This window comes from Balaenoptera physalus, assembly GCF_965194825.1.
Source record: "Balaenoptera physalus genome assembly, chromosome: 7".
Taxonomy (NCBI): Eukaryota; Metazoa; Chordata; class Mammalia; order Artiodactyla; family Balaenopteridae; genus Balaenoptera; species Balaenoptera physalus.
The window spans coordinates 49,707,137-49,731,962 of NC_138886.1; the positions used below are offsets into that span (position 1 = coordinate 49,707,137).

A 24,826-nucleotide genomic window follows, 5' to 3' on the forward strand; every position below is an offset into this window, starting at 1 on the left:
TCCAACTAAGAAAACACAGGGAACAAGCTCTCAGAACGCCAAGGGACTAACTGCTTAAGAGGATCTTCACTCTCGGTTAAATTTTCCTCCAGGAGCATTCTGGGACTGGCTCCTTTCCTGAACAGCTGAGGACGGGTGGTCTGGGCGGGGTATTCAGGCCAGACCCTGGCTCTGGGAGTGACCTTAGGACCCCTCCCTCCTCGGCCCCCAGTGGACTAGAAATTAAAATAAAATGTGTAATACAGCGACCTGAGGTAACTTTGCAAATGAGTCTGCAGCATCTTCTCGGGCGCTTAGAAACTCGCTTACGAGAGGAAGTCAGGGACCAAGCTGCCAGCCTCAGCTTCATCAGGGACCACACACCGGCCGACCGCGGGCTGACCCGGAAGTGCTCGGCGGCGGCCTCCACGGCGGGGGCAGGGGCGCGGCCAAACCGGCGCACACGCGCGCGCTCCCCGGGAACTCCCGCGGGTGGCTCGGCGCTCTCCCGGAGGCGCTCCCGAGCCGCCGCGGACGCCGCCAACATGGCCGAGACGAGCGAGGAGGTGGCGGTGCTGGTGCAGCGGGTGGTGAAGGACATCACCAACGCCTTCAGGAGGAACCCGCACATGTGAGTTGCGCGCCGGCGGTGCCCCCGCCTCCGCCGCCTCCGGGGGTCGTCGGGGGCGGGAGGGGGCGGGGCCAAGCCTCGAGCCGACCTCGGACTGCAGGTCTTGACCCGCGCGCTGCTCACAAGAGTCGACGGAGCCGGGTCGGGGCCCGACAGTTGTCGGCCGCCGCGGGGCCAGCATTCCGCTACCGGAAGAAGCTCTCGGGCGAGTCCTTAGAAGTGACCTCGGAAAATCAAAACGTTGCGACTTTGTTTGGTTCACCTCCCTCCCACCCCTTTCCCAGGAGTTCATGAAACTCGAAAGACTTCACCCGTGTGTCCACGTACCACATCCGTTTAAGGTACACGGTGTGGGTCTGTATGTGCTTTGTTAACACAACTCTTTTGAGGTTCATCCCGGACCTTGGTAAGAAGGGGTTACTGATCATCTTATTCTCCATGGGCCAAAACCCCCTCGGTTTACTAGCCGAAGGTAGCTTGAGGCTGCTTTTGACTTTCGCCTCACCTGTCCCAAAATTATAGAGGAACTTCGATGAAACATTTTGTTTCGAAGGTGAACAGGGCATTCTCAAGAGAGTAGCTTCTGTAGGCACAGGTTGGGTCTGGTGGGAAACAGATGAAACCTCGACACTTTTTAGCATTAGCTGATTCATAGTTACAGGGAGCATATTAACTCTTTTTTTATTCAAACGCTGCTGCCCTCTTTAAGTAGGACACCACAGAACTGACACATGTATCTTTTCCTCCTTCCTTTCCATTTTACTTGGAGTACTCCGGGAAGATCCCGTAAGAGACTGTATTCTCTCTGATACTTCTGCTTTTATGTAACGAAAAAGAAGCTATTAAAGGAGAGATATATCTACACATTGTACAAAAGAGTAAGGAAGAAGCAAGAGAGTAGCTATTTTCCTATCCTTCCTCCCTTCCTCCCTCCTCCCCTCAAGAGAAAGAAACATGGAATCCAGTTTTACATTGTTTTCACTTTATCTAATTGCTTATGGAGTTTTTTTTTAATATTTTATTCTTTAAACTGGAACGCATGAATTATTCTTTTTAAGCAGTCTAACTCCTTAAGCTTTTCCCCTGAAAAGAGGTGCCAAACCTTCATCTAAATGAAGTGTTCTTTTCCTTCAAGGTGATGCCCTCAGATGTCTTGCTCCCTCGTGGCACACAGTTGGAGACCTGCAACTGTGCCTCATTAAAAACAAGACACTGCTGGCCTCAAAACACACCTGCCACCTCTGACAGCGTACACTTCCTTTCCCCTTGTGACTGCTGCCTTTTTCAGAATGAGAGTGTTTGGAATGATTTCCTGGCAGTAACCATAGTGGGTACTGGGCCTTCTAAAGAATGCTTTGATGCCTTGTTGTATATCAGTCTTTCAGTCCCCTTTTGAGAATGAGAGCTTTAGTGCAAATAAGAGACATTCTCAAAAAAAAAAAAGTTGGACAAATGAAATGACTATTTTCTCATCATTTGGGGTTATTTTTCTTAAAGAAATTGAGGAGTTAGAAAGAAGCCTATTAAGTAAAGTAATCATCTTACTTTGTCTTCTTTGAAGTAGATTAGAAAAGCATCAGTATTTCATATTTGAAAAAACTTGAGTTTGAGTGGTCATTGGCCTGGCAGGTTGACACAGTGCAGTTTGGAACACGTCCCAATTCTTCTGGATCATATTTATTGAAACTCATAAAGGACTTTAATGCCCCCCCAGTCGCATTTTTTATGATGAGATCTCATCAGTGTGCTCTCTGCCAGTGCATAACTTATAATTATTAATAAACATTTGGGTCATTCAGTATTTTTTAAAGTTTGAAATAATTTGGGCATTTGAAATAATATGAAATAATGATATAGATCTGAAATTTTTAAATAGCTTAACTCATTGTTTAATATTAATCTTCAGCTATATTTTAGTACATATTCCCTACAGTAGCAATATCTCCAGTAATATTACAATGCGTCTTTAAAAATGTCTTATAATTTGGACTTTTCAAAATTGCTCATACTTCCTCCTCTCATCTAACCCTTTTACTTCCAAAATGTATATGCTCTATTTCTAGTTAAAAGAAAAAGGCATCATTTACCTTAAAAGTTAGTACCTAGTTACACTTTTCAGTATTATAAAAGAAAGTTTTTCATTCTTTACTTTTTGTTTTCCTCTTTTCTACAAATACAAGATAGATCATAATTTTATTAGCCAACATCTACTACAGTAAATATATTGACTTTGTCTCTGGAAATTTCTAGCCAGTAGGAGTTGAAGATATAATGGGTGAAATGTGGATTTTGTTACTGGTGGGTATGGATAGGTTACCCTTTCTCAGCCTGTTTCTTCTTTCTTTTTTTAAAAATTTTATTTATTTTATTTATTTATTTTTGACTGCGTTGGGTCTTCGTTGCTGCGCACGGGCTTTCTCTAGTTGTGGTGAGCGGGGGCTATTCTTCGTTGCAGTGCGCGGGCTTCTCATTGCAGTGGCTTCTCTTGTTGCGGAGCATGGGCTCTAGAGGCTGATGAAAACATAGGAAAATCACCTCACACAGTGTCTTGCACTTAGATGCCACTAGGTAGATAGACTTAACCTGAATCCCTGTGTTCCTTAGGAAATATATTGGCCAACTGAATGATGAATGTGAAGCACTTTATAAACTGAAAAATACCATGAAAATGTTGTTTGTGTGGTTGGCTCCTAGAGAATACTTTGGAAAAATAACTGAAGGCTTGACCCAGCGACAGGTATTAGCTTAATGTACAGACCCTGTGCTAGTGTGGAGGACAGCTGTTTACAGTGTAATTAGGGTCATGTCAAAGTTCTCTTATCCAGAAAGTTATTATTTTTTATTACTCTGTAATATTTATTGAACTCTCACTGTTTATGTAGCTACCATCTTCACAGTATGGAATAGGAAGAAGTATAAAATACAGTTCTTGTACTCAAGGCCCTCAGAAATATCTGTGATGTTGGAAATGTTCTTTATCTGTACTGTCCAAATGGTAACCACTAGCCATATATAGCTATTGAGTGCTTGAAATGTGGCTAGTGTGAAAGAAGAACTAAATTTGAAGTTTTATTTAATTTTAATTGATTTATACATAATGGACACATATGCCTGGTGACCACTGTATTGCACAGTGCAGGTCTAGATGGAGACCTAAGACTTGTATGTGTGAACAGTGCATTTACCCTGCAAAGCAGTGTATAATAAGGGCTGGACTAGCAGTATGGTAAGCAAGTCGTACGTGAGTCTATTAGAAGTTAAAAGGGAAGCTGGGTATGTCTGGGCTAGTGCTCTTAGGGGACGCGGGTTTTTGAGTGGCACTTGGAAGACAAGGTAGGATTTACAGTCTTGGAGACCTCTACAAGAAGCAGTGAATGGACTAAAAGTAACAAAATGTGATTGAAAAGATAAAGTAGGGACAGATTATGGAAGTCCTTGACTATCTGACTTAATTTCATTCATTCCATCGGTGCATTCAGCAAAAGAATGTTTCTATTTGATAGATACAATGCTGGTCTCTAGGTATATGGGGCTAGGATTGGGGTATACATTGATGAACAAACCGCACTTGGTCCCTGCCCAGTGGAACTTTAAACAAATCAACACACAAGTTATGAAAAGAGCCCCAAAGGATAAGAAGGATAGTTTGAAAGAATAATAACAGAGAGGACTAATTTAGGATGGAAGGTCAAGATAGTTTTCCTGAGGAAATAGCAATTTGAGACATGAGGCTTGGATAAGAGTTGGCTCAGGGAAAATATACTTCCTAGGCAGCGGGTAGGCCCCAGTGAGAATTTTTGAGTAAGGCAGTAGTAATGAAAGGCAGTTTCACATCGTCTGCAAGTTGAAGTGAAGAATAGGAAAGCGTAGAATCTTAATTGACTTCTTACACTTGATTTTTATCTATTTATTTGAACAATAGTATAGTTGTAAAAGTTGGGTTTGCAGTCTCACAGTCCTGGATTTGAACCTTGGCTTGTTATTTACTAGCTGAGTAGTCTCAGATGAGACTCTTTCCTCATCTATAAAGTGGAATTAAAATTCCTACTTTATAAGATTAATGTGTGGAATAAATGAAATAGTGTATGTAAAACCTAAAACAGCATTGCATATAATAAACACTCAGTAAACAATAGTAATTTGTGTATCTGTTTTCTAAATAGGGTCAGTAATATAATTTCAGTGATAGTAATCTTTAGAATTGAGAAAGCTTATGAGGTCTCTGAAATATCTTAATCACCAGTAAAGTTTTAGTTAACAATATGCAAGGGTCAGTTCTTTTAGATACTTTTCTAACTTTTTGGTCATTCTGGAAAGAATTCCAGTTTGAAGGAAAAAAAAAAAACTATTAGATTAAAAAGGTTTGTACCATTTGCTGAATCTTGGGCTGTTTTCTCTTCAGTAACTCCACATTACAGGGTTCAGTTTTAATATTTGGGGACCATCCTTACCTCCCCGACAGGAAGCTGGTCAATATTACTTTTGTAAATAAGTGGACCTACTCCAGTTAGACTGATGTTTCTGAAAAGTACAGACAAGAGAAGCTGTCTAAACATGAGGAACAAGGTCAGTATCAGTGCTGTATGAACCTTGAACTTCATCTGGAAGTTAGTGGATCCCCATTGTGAAGTGAAGCGCTAAGGGAGATATACCATGCTGTGGATAATCTTTTTAAGTAAATATGTAGGTTCATTCCATGTTGCTATTCCTTCGGAGCAGCCTTCGAAGGTAACCTAAAAAGTGAGCACTGTGGTTTCTCGTTGAGAAGACTGGAACTTGATCGCTGTCCCAAATTTTCATGTTTGTAAAAATCCCATGACCTTGTTAATGCAGATATTTCCTTGAGTATCCTGGTTAAGCACCAGGAATCTAAATTGCCAGAAACCTAAAAAGAAAAAAGAATGGAATGTGGTGGTAGTGAAAGAGTCAGAAATTTCTCTTATGAGACTATTTCATAAGGAAACAACTGGAGATGTATTTGATGTTTACAGCACATTCATTGCAACCATGAACGATACAAAAATCATATAAGAAAATGTTTAATGTGAATTGTTAAATTAAAAAAAAAAAAAGAATTATAGGGGCTTCCCTGGCAGTCCAGTGATTAAGATTCCGTGCTTCTACCACAGGGGAAACGGGTTCCATCCCTGGTCGGGAAAGTAAGATCCCGCATGCCATGGGGCACGGCCAAATAAATAAATAAATAAAATTTTAAAAAGGATTATAGAAGAGTATGTCCAATATAATCCCACTTTTGTAGACTACTTAGAAAAAAAGGATGCATACCCAACATTAGTGGTGGTAGAGGGATGACAAATGACTTTTAGGTTTTTTTCCCTGAATTTTCCAACTTTGAGTATGAAATTAGAATTTAAATAGCCAGAAATCTTGCTAGAACTCTAAAAGGAGTTAATCTAAAGCCTGCTTGCTTTCACTGATGTCTTTATTTTCACTGTAGTGTCAAAGGTTTGGGGCTAAATAGTTGGAGATCCAGATTTTGAATTAAGCCACTAGCACTATGACCTTGAGTAATCACCTTAACCTCAGTGGATCTCAGTTCCCTCATCTGACAAAATGAGAGACTGGAGGAATGAAATCCCTTCCAATTTCAAAATGATTCTGGAATTCTGTTCTAAATTGTCTGAAAAAAAGTGGGCTATGACCTAAGGGACTAGGCATAGGAGAAATCTGAAGTCAAACACACTGTTATTTGGAATCTTACTGACCTACCTTTATGAAGTACATGTTATATTTTTAGGAAGCAGCAAAGCACTGTATCTTAGGGTCAAATAACTTGACAAAGGCTTAACTTTCTTTGCTTTAGCTTCCCATTATCTGTTAACCAAGGAACTTTTCTGGTTGACCTCAGGCTCTTAACTGAATTAATGGTAATATACTTCATCTCTGCCTGGTACTTTGTAGCTTACCACAGTCTTTACATTGTATTATTTGCTTTTCATAACTGGCAGGGAAGGCATTGTTATTCCTGTATTTCAGATGAGGATACTGATGGCAAGTGCCTAGTCAAATTCACATTGATCAGTGGTAGAATGGAGACTAACTAGAACCCTGGACCTTAGAAGATTGAGTGCTTTTGTCTCTACATCCTCCTACCTCTCTTTTAATGTTTCTTTTTTTTCATAGTGCTTTATATTCCCTGATACGACCATTTTCATTCTCTTTACATGAGAATAGCTTTTGGGTTTCTCAGTCATAAAATTTGAAAGCTGGATGAGACCTAGCAGCCCATTTCCCTTATTTAGAAATGTAATGCAATTCCTCTATTTTACAAATGAAGAAATTGAGGTCTACAGAGGCCAAGTGGCAGGAGATAGAGAGATCGATACATATATAGAGAGAGATATCTATATCATATTGACAAAGCTAGGATTTGGACCCACGGCATTAGAAGGAAATCAGAGGTAATGTTCTTCTGGAGAGTCAAGAAGTGATATTCTTTGAAAACTATTTGAATATTATCACTGAAGTGCACTGATAATCAGCATTGCAGTAGCAGTTATTGAGCACCTGCTATATCCAAGGCATTCTTGTTTTTTAAAATTATTTCTTGGAAGGATAATAGCCAACTAAAGCAATGTGTTTTTATTTGTGCAGATGGTTCTGTACTTTCATTTAGGTACCAGATTATTAGTCGGGCATTTTATGTGTGGTGTAAATAGTGAGCAAGGCAGGTTTTTACATTGTGAATTTAAGTAAAAAGTCCTCCCCCCAAAATGGACTATACTCAGAAGCTAGGATTCTTTTATTCTTGTTACTCTAACATTCATATTGTTGACTTTTGCAGTTCTTTGTAGTGTTGTAGGTGGTTGTTAGATCTCAGAAAACAGACTTTCTTGAAATAATTACACTGAGTTTATTATTTTTTAACTATAATTCTAGTTTTCTTAAAATATTCTGTTTTACATAGTAATACCTGAACACCAGAAAATACCAGCAATTCAGACATGTATTTAGTCAGTTATAGATCTAGATGTGGCTAGTTGTCCTAATAGTGTGTTAGATTAGATTAGATTTCATATCACGAAATACAAAAATATATTTTGAAATACTGGACATTGGCCTCAGATGCTCTCTCAGCATTGCCCCATTCTTCCTAAGAACTTCATTTATATTACTAGAGTGGCAAAGTGTTAACATTTTATTATAGATATTGACACAACTCCCCAGCAAAACCATCAGCTTTGTGTAGTCTGGGACCACCTTATTTTATTCATTTTTGCATTTTCAGAACCTAACACAGTATCCCATTCATTGTAGTACTCAGGAAATGTTTAGGTAGTACTGGCATGGTGTATCAAAACACCCCTGAGTCAACTGAGTCAGTTGTCGGGACAAAAAGCCTTAGGTCCCAAAGTCTACTTGGGAGTTAAATCATCTCAAAAGAATGGTTAGTGACTTGCAACCCCTAGAATACCCTCTTGTATTGATATATCCCTGTGTCACTAATAAAGTGATCAGTAGCAAGTAGGTTACTTCTGAGCTATTCAGTTTAGAGTTTCCAGGATGGACTTTTAGTTCCACAGCCTCCCACCAGTTTGTGATGGTGGCCTAACAGATAAAGAGTGCTTTTCTTATAACCTGTAATTGAACAGTTTTCCTCTTTGCATTTGTCAGTCAACATACTGTCTTGGCAGGGGAATCCAAGGGCATAATAGATGCTGTCACACACAAGCTCTGAAAACCAGTTCTTTATTCTGTTTTTTTAAAACACATTTTAAAAAAATCTGCTTAGACGCTCTAAAAATATTTATGTCAGCTGCTCTTGTTAAAAGGTTTCTTGTAAGTTATTCATTAATTAATGGAAGAACATACTATTTGAGAAAGGATGTTTCACATAGACAAGAACTGTAAGTTCTTTATAGTTGAAAGGAATGAGTGCAGGTTTTACAAAAATATTTTTGTGTTTGCTGGTTCATTTACTGTGTAAGTCAACTGCCCTATATATTGTTTATTAAATCTCTGCCTGTAATGTAAATTTTCTTTTTTTTTTTATTGGAGTATAGTTGCTTTACAATGTTGTGTTAGTTTCTGCTGTACAACGAAGTGCATCAGCTATATGTATACATATATCCCCATATCTCCTCCCTCTTGGACCTCCCTCCCACCCCACCCCCCATCCCACCCATCTAGGTCATCAGAGAGCACCGAGCTGAGCTCCCTGTGCTATACAGCAGGTTCCCACTAGCTATCTATTGTACACATGGTAGTGTATATATGTCAATCCTAATCTCCCAATTCATCCCACCCTTCCCTTCCCCCACTGTGTCCACATGTCCATTCTCTACGTCTGCATTTCTATTTCTGCCCTGCAAATAGGTTCATCTGTACCCTTTTTCTAGATTCCACATATATGCGTTAATGTACGATATTTATTTTTCTCTTTCTGACTTACTTCACTCTGTATGATAGACTCTAGGTCCATCCACATCTCTACAAATGACCCAATTTTATTCTTTTTTATGTCTGAGTAATATTCCTTATATGTACCACATCATCTTTATCCATTCATCTGTCGATGGACATTTAGGTTGCTTCCATGTCCTGGCTATTGTAAATAGTGCTGCAATGAACATTGTGCTACATGTATCTTTTTGTAAATTTATTTATTTATTTACTTATTTATGGCTGTGTTGGGTCTTCGTTTCTGTGCGAGGGCTTTCTCTAGTTGCGGCAAGCGGGGGCCACTCTTCATCGCGGTGCGCGGGCCTCTCACCATCGCGGCCTCTCCCGTTGCGGAGCACAGGCTCCAGACGCGCAGGCTCAGTAGCTGTGGCTCACGGGCTCAGTCGCTCCGCGGCATGTGGGATCTTCCCAGACCAGGGCTCAAACCCGTGTGCCCTGCATTGGCAGGCAGATTCTCAACCACTGCGCCACCAGGGAAGCCCCATGTATCTTTTTGAATTGCAGTTTTTTCAGGATATATGCCTAGTAGTGGGATTGCTGGGTCATATGGTAGTTCTATTTTTTGCCTGTAATGTAAATTTTCAACTTAAGTTGAGGTGGATTAAGGGATATAGAAGCCACCACAGATGAAAATGGTCAAATCCTGAAATGTATTTTGTGTTTTAACAATATTTGCATATTAGCATGTTTTTTATTTTAGAAATGTATAAAGAATTATAAAAAAGAAAAGAAAAAATGGCCCACAGTCTCACTGATAATATAATTTTATTAATAATCTGGTCTACATATATTTATTAACAGGCAAGCATAAATACATTTTTGACATTTTTAAAATCATAAATTATATGTACAAGTAACTAGAAAATTTAAACTGTATAAAAATAAATCCTCTTCCCAAAAGGTTCTTGGTATCCTTTCAAGAAATTTTTTAATGCATCTATATATCTTTTTAAAAGATTATACAGGGACTTCCCCTGGTGGTCCAGTGGTTAAGAATCTGCCTTCCAATGCAGGGGACGCGGGTTCGATCCCTGGTGGGGGAACTAAGATCCCACATGCTACAGGGCAACTAAACAACTAAACCCGCGCGCTCTAGAGCCCACACACCACAACTAGAGAGAAGCCCACAACTAAGAGCCCACGCACCGCAATGAAGACCCAGAACAGCCAAAAGAAAAGGAAAAAGACTAGGACTTTGCCCTTAAAAAAAAAAGAAAAGAAAAGAAAAGATTATACAAAGGGCTTTGTGCTGTACACTGTGTTTGGCATTTTGCTTTTTTTGTTTTATGTATCTTAGCACCCTTTCCATACCAGCATATGCAGATTTACCTCATTTTTTTTTCAGCTCTATCACATGGATGAACCACATTTATTTTACCAGTCTTATATTGTTTGATACACATTCAGAGTATTTCCAGATTGTTGCACTGTTGCCATGAATATCCAATGAATTCATATATTTTGGCACAGGATAATTTCTGAACAGTAGAATCACTGGGTCAAAGGGCATATGTACTTTAAAAATTGACAGACATTTTCAAATTTCTATTCAAAGATTAGACTGGTTTTCATTCCTGTAACAGCGAGTACAACGTACTAATTTTTCCATACTCTTGTCAGTATTAGCAGACTTTTAAAAGATTATTATTTCTACCAATCCAGTGGTGAGCTAAATATTTTTAAGAAAGGGAAATATGTACAGTTTTTTAATATTCTCTAGGATATGAAAATTTTTGAAAAGGCTAGTATTCTTATCTTTAATTCTTTTTTATGTTTTACATATTAAGAGATGAAATTGGCCTGATCCCATGTCCTGAAGCTAGGTATAATCGGAGTCCCATAGTCCTGGTTGAAAACAAACTTGGCGTGGAGAGCTGGTGTGTCAAGTTCCTTTTACCGTATGTCCACAACAAACTCCTTTTGTACAGAACAAGAAAGCAATGGCTGAACAAAGATGGTAAGTATGGAGTCTATCCTCTTTCTTTGATTTTTAGAAGCAGCATGAAATATAGTGGGAAGAACCCTCTCTGATGTTGCCATTCCTGGATTCTAGTTCTGGCTTTTTCATTCACTGCCTGGGCAGGCGTTTAACGTCTCTGTCAAGTGAGGCGCTTGGACTCATCACTCGTTTTCTAATTTTGCATCCATGATGATTCTGTGGAAGGTGCCTCAAGCAGGGTGCCAGACCCTCTACTGCAAACAGATATTCTGATTTTTTTTTTTAATGTATTGGGGTCATTTGTAAGATATTTGAAGAAAGCATCTTATGGCCAAAAACAGTTTGAAAATCTGTGAAGTGGACTCTAGTCCCTACAAGCTCTGATTCTCTGGTTTCTAATCCTTTAGTACGTTATGAGCAATAGAACTCATTTAGTAGCAGTCGAAATGAGGTAACCAAGGTGTGATGGTGGTAGTTATACTGTGAACCAGGTCAGTGGTTTATGATGGTTGTACTTTGACTCCCAAGTAAGCTCTGGCCCACTGTGTTCTTCTGTTCCTATGCTGAAATGAGCAAAAGAAAACCATCCCATTTCTTCATTTTTTCTGCTTCTCTGAGGTAGTTCTTTGCTGCGTCAGACAATCCCTATTCATCCCACCTGGTGTCTTTTCCTTGTTTTCCCCCTGTATGTGATGTTAAGCCTCCATGTACACAAATTCAGTTTACTGTTTAGGTAAACGTAAGATCTGAGTTCTCACTTTTTTGGAGAGTGCTCATCCAAGACCATATTCTTGACTGTGTCTGTAAAGCTCCTTCCCCTTCCCACATACAGCAGTACCTTCAAAAGTGCTCAGTATATCTGGTAGCTAATTTTGAATAGGAACTTTGTTTCTTAGAGAATTTTAATCATAAGTTCAGTAGCCATTACTGAGGGCCTACTCCTACCTGAAGCTGTTCTAAGTACTGTGGGGGATAAAAAGATGAATAATACCTGTTTCCTTTACTCAGGAAGCTTACAGTTGAGTGAGAAACAATCTCTTCGTGGAGAATAGTGTTGCCAAAGGTGACATACCGATTTCCTTGTGTTCCTCTTGGCATTGTCCTTAATACACTGTCATAATAGGTTAATAACACTTTTCCCTGTTTAGACCGGTAGAAAAGGTAATCTGATTTGAAGATTTAATGTGAAATAGTTTCTATTTTCTGTTTCACTCAATTAGTCCACTGATATATATATATTTCTTAATTATAAGGCTATGTCTAAGTTTATGGCATAGCTTAAGTTTGTGGCAGAAACTTAAAGGCATAAGTTTAGGCAGAAACTTGAAGTTAAGGGCATTTATCTGCTGTTAGACCCTCTTTCATTCTCCATTCCGTTACCCTGTAGTACTTTTCATCAACATTAAGGTACAAAGTAGCACCATGTGAATCCATCAAGTTATTTTTTTGCCTAACAGAGCTATATTGTGTATGTTCTGGCACACAGAAATGTATAATTGAGCCAATACATAACTAACTCTGCAGGGGGAGACAAATGATGCTCTTGTAGAGAAGAAACAGTATGAATTTGAAAGTGTCAAAGGCTGTCATTTCAGATCATTAGCTTTTGCCCATTCATGTATGCTAGCCCAACCCACCTTCTTCCTGTAGCCTTCCAAATTCTTCTCTCCATTTCCCTGTTTCTTGTCTCTCCGGGCAGTGCACTGTAGGCTTTACTAAATCTCCTCATCATGTAGTTTTATCTTGATAGACCCAGGAGAACCCAGCAGAAGATCAAATGGTTAAGCTCACTCACATGAATTGCTGACATCTAAGGTTTGAATTCTGATGCAACTGTGCGTGTGTACAGAAGCAACTTGATTTTATCTTAACCTATATCTTCATGGAAGTAGTTTTCAATTTCACTTTTTGGGGGCAGCAACAGTATAGTTCAATGCGGTGTCATATATTACTCAGGTTGTATATTGTATTATTGGTAAAAATATGGAAGTGAGTTTCTGATTTGACAAAAAAAGATACCTGAAAATGCAGACTGACTAACATAAGAGTGTTCTGCTAAACTTGTGAACTGAAGAACACAGTGGTGAATTTTGCTAAGGAAAGAAAGTTAAAAGTATTAGGAAAAAGCAGTTATTTCATGAAAATGCTATACTTTTAAAATTGTTTTTGTAGAAAATATACATATAAGAGCCAAGTGAAGAAAGCTGGCAGTTTAAGAACAATTTCAGAAATGCCAGTGTCTTTGTGATTGATCATGCCAAAATCCTAGGCATTCCCTTAAGAATGTATTCTGTAACTGCAGGTGACCTTTATTCTGGGGATATATTTTTTTTCTTTTTAACCAAACTGAATTCATGCTCTCATTAGTGTGCTGAATTCCTTAGGTGTTTGAAAATCATCTGTATTAGTCAGGGTTCTCCATAGCAACAACCAATAGAGATTTTATGTATATATATACATAAAACGAGATTCATTATGATGAATTGGTTCACATGATTATGGAGGCTGAGAAGTCCCACAATCTGCTTTCTGCAAGCTGGGGACCCAGAAAAGCCAGTGATTTAATTCAGTGTGAGTCTGAAGGATTCAGAAGCAGGGGAGCCAGTGGTTTAAATCCCAGTCTGAAAGCTGGAGAAGATAAGATGAGGTGTCCCAACTCAAGCAGACAGAGGAAGCAAAACGGGTAAATTCTCCTGTTTTCCTCCTTTTGTTCTATTCAGGTCCTCAACAGATTGATGTTCACCCACACTGGGGAGGGCAGTCTACTGAGTCTGCAGATTCAAATGTTAATCTCATCTGAAAACACCCTCACTAATACACTCAAATCATGTTTAGTAATGTTGAATCTGTGCACCCTGTAGCCAGTCAAGTTTAACCATAGTTTAACCAAAAGTAACCATCACAGCCTCCCTGTTTAATTACTTAGAGAGAAACTAATATTTTTTAAAAGTGTGCTGCAGTAATAGCCATATTTGGTTTGGGAGAGGGGTGATACTGTAATTCTGATTTATGAAAAATCCATGGCAGAAACAAAAAGCAAGAGAGAAGTCCATAGCATTGGAGTCCTGACTGAGTAGTGCTCTGTCCCACACTCTATCTCCAAGTCAGCCCTTCCGTCTTTTTGTTGTTGTTGTTCTTCCCTCTTTCTCACAGTGCTTGCTCTCAGTCCATCACTGAGCTCTCTCTTATCTCTTCACTTCTTATTTCTCATCTGGACAAATATTATTACCTCATAGTTGGTCTACCCCATTTTCAGCCTCTTTCTGTAATCCATGTCCATCATGCCACTAGTCAGTCGTTTCAAACAACACTTCTTAGAAACACAGTTTGAAAGATGCTTTTCTGAAATATGTATCCTCTTGTTTCATGATGCCTAGAGGGACAAGGTAGAGTCATTATCCTTGGCATGGTATTCAAGGGCCTTCACGATCTGTCCCCAGGCTGCATTACCAGCTTTTTCCTCTACTTTATATTCAGCATCAGAGGTTGTAGACTCTCAGCCTCCAGGCTGAAGCCAGCCCACATGTTTATTTCGTTTTGGCTTGTATAATGTTTTTAAAATTGTTTTTAAAACAACTTTGTTGTTGGATAAACATTTCAAATCAGGATGAACTTCTAAAATTAGGATGGAAATTTGGATTTCTGCCTTCACTTGAAAAACCAGAAGCCTTGGATGCATCCGTTTCTGCACAGCAGCAATTGGCTGAGGATCATAGCCTCTGCTTTTCTTGACTAGGCAAGCCTATTCCAGTTGACTGCAACCTCCTCATGTCCTTCAGACACTGAGGCAGTGTCATTTGCTACTTACCAGGTTTGCTTTGCCTCTTTTTTGCCATTTATTTGAACCCTGGAAGCATTTGAGTTTGCAGCTGTTTGATGTACATTCCAGCCACAACAAACACTGTTCCATTCTTGGACTTTGCTGTGTACTACTGCCTTAATTCCATGCCTTTGCTGAGGTCAGGTTCAGGTCTAATGTTGTCATTATTGTTGTGTTTGCCAACACACTCACATGTGAAGCCTCTTGACTGCTCCAGGAAGCAACAATTACTCCTCTGCACTCCTGTGGGAGTCCTTATTCATATTGCATGCATAGTAGAACTTACCACACTTTATTGTAGTTGATTATTTAAACAGTGTTTATCCCAGCCAAATTGTGGGTTTGTTAGAAAGAGGGGTTATAGCTTGTCTTTATTTACTCAGCACTTTTATGTATTCAATAGACATTTGTCAAGTAAGTAACGAGTTTGGTAAGCAAGAGGTTTTAGCTTAGTCTGGCTCTTGATTCAGTGACTGTATTCTGTAATAAACAGGACCTTTCTGGTATTTACCACTAGCCTCACCTCAAGCCTCTCTTGTTGTGGTAACCTGAATGTATTTTAGAGGAAGAGATTAACTAATCCAAGTTGACCTTGGATTTATTTTTAGATGCATGAAAACATATCTCTGTTAGAGACAGTTGTCAAACCCAGTGTCCAATACCAGGTGACTGCTCACCTTGGGCCATTTCTAGAATGCATTGAAGCCAAGAAAGCATATTGATCTCTCTCTGACTTTTCTGTAACATCCTTAGATGTTCTCCTTGTTACAGCTGAAATTTAGGTACTTTTTTTCCTGTGTGTAATGTGCCCTGATTCATTTTCTCCTTGTGATGTGATGATGAGCTAGTCATATATTGGAGTGTGTGTAATAAAGGAATGGTTATTTGCTGGTATATGTTCTGGTGTTTGGAGAGAGATCTGTTTAATTTCAAGAGACTGTAGGGATATCAATAGCTCACATCTTGGTAAAACTGCAAAGAAATGGTATATAGTTGATGCAATGGAGAGAGTGAAATAGTCAACTGTTGATTATACATGTTTATCTTTAGATCTTTGGTTCAACCCTCACTTGAAGACAGCAAAGTAATTGTAGACAGTGTGCTAGGTTGGAAAGAGCATCTTCTTTGCAAGAAAAACAGACCTGGATTTAGACTCAATTATCAGCACACTAAAGTCATTTAGCAGTGATTTTAGGCAAATTACTTAACCTTTTCCTAGTTCCACACCAAAAGAAGAGAATTCTCACAGGTCTCAGAGGGTTGTTGTGAGGATCACATGAATTAGTGTATGTAAAGCACCCAGCACAGAGACTGGCATGTCATTGACTCTCAAGACACACTAGTTTCCTTTCTCTCATTTATCCAGAGCCAGTGAGGAAGAAGAGCAGAAAAATATATATAATTCAGTAAGGATTCTTTAATTATGTCCAATATTTATAACCTAGTTACTTCTACTTCATTGGCCCTTTTCCATTTCTGGTGTTCTACTTCACCCCCACCTCTTGGATCTGACTGGAATGCTTCTTAAAGGAGGTCCCATCTGAACTTAAGTCCTGAATCAGGAAGAGTTAGCAGTTTATCAAAGAGGAAAGGGGAAGGGCATGTGACTGTATGTGTTACTAGGCATTACTGGTGGTTGGCCAAGGCTGTTGATAAGTTTTAAGTGTGTTTAGAGAATAAGTATGTTTAGAGAACAGGGGGGATTTGAGAAGGCTCCCTCCACTCAGCAGTCGCTGCTCAGCCAGCTCAAGAGATTCTTTTCCTCTCTCTGGTGGCATCCAATCCCAGTAACATTTATAACTGGGCTAGGAGATACAGGCTTTGTAACAGGAGTTATCACTGAGTGCTTGCTGTGTGTCAGGTATTGTCCTAACACTTAATGGGTATGAATCATTTAATACCCCCATGAGGTAGTACTATTATTAGCTCAGTTTTACATATGAGGAGGACACTAAGGCACAGAAAGATTGATGTGCCTCGGAACTTCCCAGTCAGTAGTAGAGCTGGGCTCTGAACCCAACAGCTGCTGTTGCCCTGCTAGGGGGAGACCCTCCAGTAAAAGAAGTGCTCTTCACACATCCACAAAATGAAAAGTGGGGACTTAGGTATTTTCTGTGTTAGCTTTTGCCTTGTGCTGCTATACAGAAGTATCTTGTGGAAGATGAACTCCTCTTCATTTATGGGTGGGGAAGGAGAGTTGCATTAGAAGTACAAACAAATAGCAACTATGATTGGTCAAATACACATTTTTTTTAATGCAGAAAGGGAGAGTCCAAGAAACTAAATACCAGTTTATCTCATTATCTGGGAAGTGTAATGGATTTTGAAAAATTGTGGACTTAAAAAAAAAATTCCAGAGGCCTTCCCATCATGCACATTTTCATACAGCCATTTAATAACTAAGTGGTTTTTTGTTATTGTTTATTACACAAGTTTAGAAATTTAGACAGCTTCGCTATAAGAACAACTGCCTCAGTTTTTCTGACTTCTTTGATTAATTGATGTTGAGAATATTCATTTCTTGATAAGTAGTAATGGTGTTTAGTTGAACAAGTATTTATTGAGTCAAACTGTGTGTCAAACAGCTATGGAGAAATGGGATGAATCTCATTGCTTACAACACTAAGGTTGATGTTATGATCCCCATTTCATAGGTAAGGAAACTGAAGTTCAAAGATATTAAGTTATGTAGGCAGTAAGTGGAGAAGTTGAGATTTGAAACCAGGCAGAATGGCTTTAAGGCCTGTGCTCTTACTACTTCTCTGTGTTGTGGGCAGACTTGGAATTTCTTTTGGGCAGAGGCCATATTTTTTTCATCTTTGATGAATGAATGGCTAATTTGAAGGTGTATTAGAGAGGACCTGCATCCAAAAAATATACAGTCTCATCAAGAGGATAATATTTATATAAGTTCAGTAACAAAGTAAGATATACACAGAACATAGAGATGAAAGATTGCTTTCAACCATGTAGGTCAGGAAGGCCTTTATAGAGAAAGATGCTTTTTTTTTTTTCTTTTAACTTCAGGGATAGGAGGACATTTCTGGCAGAGAGAATAGGAAGCAGGTAAATCTGAGTTATAGCCAGAGAAGAAAAGGTAGACAGATGGGCAGTATGTTTAGGGAATGGGGGGTGTTTGGTTCAGGTGGAATGTAGCACATGAAGGGAAAGTAATGGAAAGCCAGGCTGACAAGGACATTGGGACCAGATTCTGTTTTCCAGGTACATTTCTCCAGCACCCTCAGCTTTAGTCACGCTCAGGGTACCCATAATCTTTTGAGAGCATACTGTGTGTGAAGTTCCCTGCCTCTTTACCTTTGCTCATACTTTTTTCCAGTCTGTAGTGCCCTTTACTGTCTTACTCCTTTATAGTCTTCCCTGGGTACTCCAGTAAGAATTAATTGCAGCTGCTTTGGTGGTCCCCAAAATGTGGTATATGTTTCTACTTCGCAATTATTTTAGTTTGCCTTATAATTGTTTACATATTCTCTCCAACTAAAGGTTAACCTTCTAGAAGGCAAGATGAGGTCTTGCATTTCTCATAATATCCATTCTCTCAGTCCTGTGGGCCCAGTTTAATCTCTGCACATAGTCAGTACTTGGTATATTTTGGAATTAAAGGAATAATAGTATAGAAAATTGTATTTAATTTCCCTGGTAAATGTTAAATTAGTGCCAAAAACTACTAAAAGTAAAAGAAGGAAGAGGTTTATTAGATTGTTCTTTATAGACATATTGACATTATATAATATATACATCGATATTATATAGTATGTTTGTAATATAGACATTTCATGATGCTTGTAATGAAGAAGATAAAGTTCAAGAATAAATGTGTGCTAATCCTACCTTTTGTTGCTCATTTATCAAATGTTATAATATATTCGGTAGTAATGAAATCATAGGCTCACAATAAATGTTGATCTCTTATTGAGATGGTTGAGAATTGAATAATTGATTTTCGTGTTCACTAAAATATTTTAAGATGACTATAGGGATGCACTTATGTGTATTTACTCTTAGATTTTTAAAAGTTTATCTTTTACTTAGACAGAGAATGTCCCAATTATTTATTGTAGACAGACATTTCAATTGCAGTATAATTGAGTTATTAAAAGCAGTCAGATGCTGTCATTGCATATACTAATTGGGTGACTCTGGGCAAATTCCTTAAACTCTCTAGATGTCCATTTCCAAATATCTTGGATTATGATTGTGAGAATTCAATGAAATAATGTAAATAAAATAATAATGTGCCTGATATATAATAATGCTAAATTATTATAACAGTTTTTATTATTTTATTTACTTAGCATTTAATATGAGCTTGGTAGAGGTTACTGTAATTTAGTATTATGCCCAAGGATGATCATCTTAATCCTAAAATTCTTTTTTTCAGTTTTAATAAAATGAAGACGATATGTCTAAATATTACTGACTTTGTTTTATTAAATATAGGCTTATGGAGCTTATTCAAGACCATGATAGATACATAGCTAATGAATATGAATAGACTATACAATGAAAATAGAAAATAGTAAACAAAATCAAAAAAGTTTGTATTAATAATTGTAATTAAAGATGTAAATTAAAACAAATAAAGTACAATTTTTTTATCTGCCACATTCATTTTTAAAAATATACTTACATAGGTCAAAGTTACAGGGACATAAGTACACTCACGTTACTCTTGGTGATGTAAATAGATACAGTCCATTTGGAGAGCAATTTGGAAGTGCTTAGTAGGAGCCATACTGATATTTGTATTGTTTGACATAGTAGTTCTACTCCTGGAAAAATATCCAAAGAAAATAATCTATGAGACAAAAAGTATGCTTAAAAATGTTTGTAGTAGTATTATCCATAACAGTAAAAACAAAACAGGAAACAGCCTAAAGAATAAGATAAATGATAATATATTAAACTAAAGGATTGTTATGCAGTTGTTAAAAATGCATACTGTAGCAATATAGGAGAATGCATATGTAATAATGTTTAGTGAAAAACAGAACAAAATTGTGCGTTTATCATTGCTATAACTAAAAATGTGTGTAAGAAAGAATAATCTTTGCAGGGGAATGTAAATGAATTGTTAACTAAGTTGGATTATATGTGATTTTCTTTTTGAAAATTTGCATAGTCAATTCTTGAAATATTTGTGAAATTAAATGAATAGTGGTATAGAAATTGTGTTTCTTTTTTTGTGCCAAAAACTACTAAAAGAATGAATAGGTTAGTTTGATTATTCTTTATAGACATAAAGTGGTTTCAGTGTCAACTTTTAAAAAGTTACACTTATCATAAGTAGAAGAAAATCTTCATGTCTTTGTATCTGAGGATAATCTTTGTGTCTCTGACAGCTTAGAACAAGGTTATCATTAAAATTACTATGGTATGAGATATAAGTATAATGTGATATATATATAAAAAATAAAGAGGACCTTAAAAGAAAGAGAAGCCACACCTTCAAGGGTAGGACTATTTGTTTTTAATATGACTTCTCTTTATTTTAGAACTGATAGATGTCACATGCACCCTGCTACTTCTAAATCCAGACTTTACCACTGCGTGGAACGTGAGGTACGTCATTCTCATCAGTGATAAAATGACATTGCCCAAATTTCTGAAGACATATAAGCCCCATGAATTGTTAGCTTTTTGGAAAGTGAAATATAAATCACATATTCATGGCATCTTAAACTCATTTCTTCTTTATAATATCTCCATGACAATTCTAATATACACTTTGCCCCTTTTTGCATGTTCATGTCTGTTCTCCCTAAACTTCTTGCCTGAAATATAAATTTTCATGTTGAATTACAGTATACCATTTGATACATGCTTTTATCTTCCTTCCTTTTTTAGGGGGGTAGAAGGAATCAGCATAATTGGTTGTATTGTAAAGTGTTGGTTAGTATATTTGAGAAACACTGCAGTGCAGTAGAAAGTGTACAAGTGAGCATTCAAGGTCACAAACTGTTAGTTTAGTCACATTGTGACCTCTGTGGGCAAATCATTTGAAGTCTCTGGCGCTCAGTATTTTGGAGAAGGACCACATTTTATTAGTATCTTAAGTTCTTTTAATTCTGATTGTTGTAGCTTTAAACACAGAATACTTTATAGAAATATTAAAATTCAAGCCAGGTTCATTTTTTAAAATTTTCATTTAAACAGTATGTATGGTTTTTAAAAATTGGTGGTTCTTTAGACTAACACAAATTTTCCTGGAGGAAAGCAGGATACAAATTGTAGATAAATAAAAGTGAAGTCCTGTTGAACATTGTAAATTCATTTAAAATTTCCTATCGGAAAGAGCCATAGATTATAGCTCTTTATCTTTAAAGATGACTTAAACAATACTTTAATTTTCTGTGAATTTTAATTCCACATTAGTGTTGTATAATACCCACTGAATTTTATGTTTGTAACTAGTTTTATTAAATTTAGGTAACCTCTATTATTTTTTTAAAATTGTCTTTTGACTGATAATTATCATATATTTAAAGAGTGAGAAAGGACAGAATGAGATAGAATGCTTTAAAAATTTACAAATTTTAGAATTCTGATTTTCTTTCATGGAAAGCTCCACAGTGGTTAGGGAGTAGACAAATGTTTATGAGTGACTACTATATTCCAGGGACCATACTACAACTTTATATGTTATCTCATTTAACCCAAACAATACTTGACAACATTTGTTCATTCATTCATCAATTATTTATTGATTAACTATATACTCTATGCTAGGTCCTAGGCACTGGGAATAGAACCATGAGCAAAACAAACAAAAATCTCTGTCCTTATGGAACTTCTATTCTAGTAGAGGAAGAAAAGCAATAAGGACATTAATAAGTGAAATATATGGTAGATCAAGTGTTGGTTAATCCTATGGAGAAATGGGAAAGGAAGGTAGGGAAGACCAGTAAGAGAATGGAAGGAACGGTATTGCAGTTTTAATAGGGGACATTTGAGCAAAGACTGCCATGAAGCCAGGGATCAATCTCTGTCAGTTTTGGGCTAAGAACATTCCACGTAGAGAGAACAGCAAGTGGAAAAGCCCTCAGTCGTGACTGAATGTTCCTGGTTATTCTGGAACAGCAAGGAAGCCAGGGTAGCTGGAGTAGCATGAATGAGGGAGAGAGTAACAGGAGATGAGGCCAGAGAGTGATGGGCCAGATCTCACTGGGCTTTGTAGATCTTCATAAGCTGCTGTAGAAATTTTGACTTTTACTTGGGGTGAGATAGAAAGTCATTGAAGGTTTTCAAGGTTAGGAGGGACAATATCTTATGTTTTAAAACTGGTTCCTGTGTGGAAAGTAGACTGTAGGAGTGCAGGGAGCAGTTAGGAAGGTAAGAAGTGGTTGCAATAATTTAGGTGAGTGATGATGGTGACTGAGGTAGATAAAGCTCAGCACTAGAAGTGGTGTGAAGCAGGTAAGATTCTCACGGTATTTTATAAACTCTGTAAGCTTTGACTGTATTTAATAAACTGATTTTAAAGACACAGACGATAAGTTGGATGTGAGAGAATGAAGAAGGTCAAGATTGACTCTGGTTTTTGGCCTGAGCAAGGTTGGAGTTGCTATTTACTGAAATGGGGATGTCTGGAAGAGGAGCAGATTTAAGTGTGTGAGGGGGCAGGTGCTGGTTGGAAGTCAAGAGTTCAGTTTGGGACATGGTAGGTTTGTGTCCAAGTAGTTGTATATGAATCTAAAGTTCAGGCGAGAGTTCTAGGCCATATGTAATCTGGGAATCACTGGAAAATGTATGGTATTTAAAGCCATGAGATTGTTTGAGATACCCAAAGTAGTGGGTATAGATATTAGAAGAGAACCAGTCCAAAGACTAAGCACTGGGACACTACAGGTTTCTAGAGCTGCACAGTTCAATATAGTAGCCACTAGCCACAAGTGGCTATTGAGCCCTTGAGATATGACTAGTCTCCATTGAGATATGCTGTAAGTGTAAACTACACATCAGATTTTGAAGACTAAGTACCCCCAAAAGTAAAATATCTTTCTTATTAGTAATTTTTATATTGATTACATGTTGAAATTATATTTTGGGTATATTAATTAAATACAATATTACTTTATACTTGTTTTTAATGTAGCTGTTAGAAAATTTTTAATTACATATATGGCTCACATGTATGACTCACATTATATTTCTATTGGACAGCGCTGTTCTAGAGTTTGCAAGATGAGGAAGAATCAACAAAGGAGACTTTTAGGAAGGTACTATAAACTTAAAACTGAGCGCTTTCTTAAGGGTAGAGACCATGTTTTTTTTTTTCCTTGTTTCCCTAGCCTCTTACACTTTAGTGCCTGGTATACAATAGATACTCAGTTTGCAGACTGGGCACTGAAAATAATTAAATTCAGTGAAAAAGAAATGAGTGTAATAGAGAAGTGGGAGTACCATTTTTATTTATGTTCACAGATTCCTCATCATTACAGAGGAATTTAAAATCCTCCCACAAAAAAAGATTCTTACTAGCATAATGTATATACATAAACACATATAATTCATTGTATATTCTATACGGCAGTTTAGTGGTGAAGAAAAAACCTAGTTCTTAAGATACATGGATCTTAGTCCTGTTTCATCAATTAACTAGCAGTTGACTTTGGACAAGACCTTTAACTTCTCAGGAGTTTTAGTTTCCATATCTGAAATAAAAGATCTGAATTAGGTGATTTTTTTTTTTAATGATTCTGTTGAAACAGTGTTTTGATTGTGTGTGGTTTGGTCTTATGAAGGGAAATTGCTCCATAAATCTGACTTAATGATGTTAATAGCAGTTAATCTTGAAGCTATTCTAGTAAGATGATTTAGTAAGTTTTGTGCTAGATGAGTAGAAAGGAAATCTTGATTTTTTAAAAACCCGTTGTAGATATGTGTTCTAGTAAATTTTAATTTGTATTGGTAAGATTGACATATAAAGACATAGAATCATGAGTACATTTTCAGCAAAAAACTAACAACTTTGGAAGTAAACTGATCTAACCCTGTAAGTTCTCACAAATCAAATACTCAACATTTTATGTTTAATTGTTGGTACATTTCTTCTGCAGTAACTTGGGGAATCATTGAATGATCTTTGGCTGTATTTTATAAACTGCTAAAAGATGTTGTAACATATCAGTAGTTCACTTTATAGGTGTCGCAGTCTTAGGAAGAAAAACAAGGGGAAGAATAAGTTTTTGAGCTGATCTATGATTATAGTATGTGATGCATATAGTTTAAAAACCCAGCTGGTTCTAGAAAAAAAATGACTGGTGCTTTTTTTTTTTTTTGCTTTGAATTTGCTTTGAAAATTGGTGAATTAATTGGTGAAAGAGGTTGACTTCATAATAATGTCCTATTTTTCCCTCAGTCTATGAACACAGAGAAGCAAAACATCTTTGAGTAGCTAGAAGAGCTGACACCAAGCTCCAATGATTCATATTGTTTACTCAAAGTAAAGATTGATTTAAATTTAATTGGTAACTTTACTTTATGCAGATTTGATGTTTGGTTCAGACACTTTGAGCTTGGAGACCTTGAGCAGGTTACTGAACCTCTCCCAGCTTTTGTTTCCTCATCTGTAAAACTGAGGTAACATTGGGTTGTACCATATAAAATTGTTCTTTTTGTAAATCAGAAATGATTAAATCCAAACTTTCAGTTCCTGGTTTCTAACACCATTCTCTAATAAAAGGAACTGGGCTTTTTGGAGAAATGGCTGATTCTAGGACCAGGCTGGGAAATACACCAAATGAGCCTGGAACATCTTTGAGAGCTAGAAAGTAAGGAAGTGCTTCCATTGGCCAAAGCTGGAACAGTTTGAACAATAAAATAACATAGTATTGGATTATACCCCAAAGTAGAAAATGGATATCCATAAGTCCATACTGATAAAAGAAATGCTCAAATAAACAAACAAACAAATAAGAGACAATAGACAACTCTCCCATACAGAAGAATTCCAAATAATTTATCTAGGTAACTCCCCTCAAAGAGATGGAGCATATATCTTCACTCCTTAAAG

General features: G+C 37.4%; 1 protein-coding gene across 4 annotated transcripts in view; it reads left to right on the forward strand.

The window, feature by feature from the left end:
* The first annotated feature begins 249 nt into the window (after positions 1 to 249).
* The window catches only part of PTAR1 (protein prenyltransferase alpha subunit repeat containing 1), a 47,959-nt gene continuing 23,382 nt past the window's right edge, over positions 250 to 24,826 (forward strand). For 2 of the 4 annotated variants that reach the window (XM_082471018.1, XM_082471020.1), the window contains exons 1-3: positions 250 to 610; positions 10,822 to 10,991; positions 20,307 to 20,373. In XM_082471018.1, coding sequence (XP_082327144.1) covers positions 267 to 610; positions 10,822 to 10,991; positions 20,307 to 20,373 — 581 coding nt within the window. In that variant the 5' untranslated portion in view covers positions 250 to 266. Of the gene's footprint in view, positions 611 to 10,821; positions 10,992 to 20,306; positions 20,375 to 22,974; positions 23,031 to 24,826 lie in introns of all 4 variants that reach the window. The other 2 variants (XM_082471021.1, XM_082471019.1) reach the window with 2 other exon arrangements.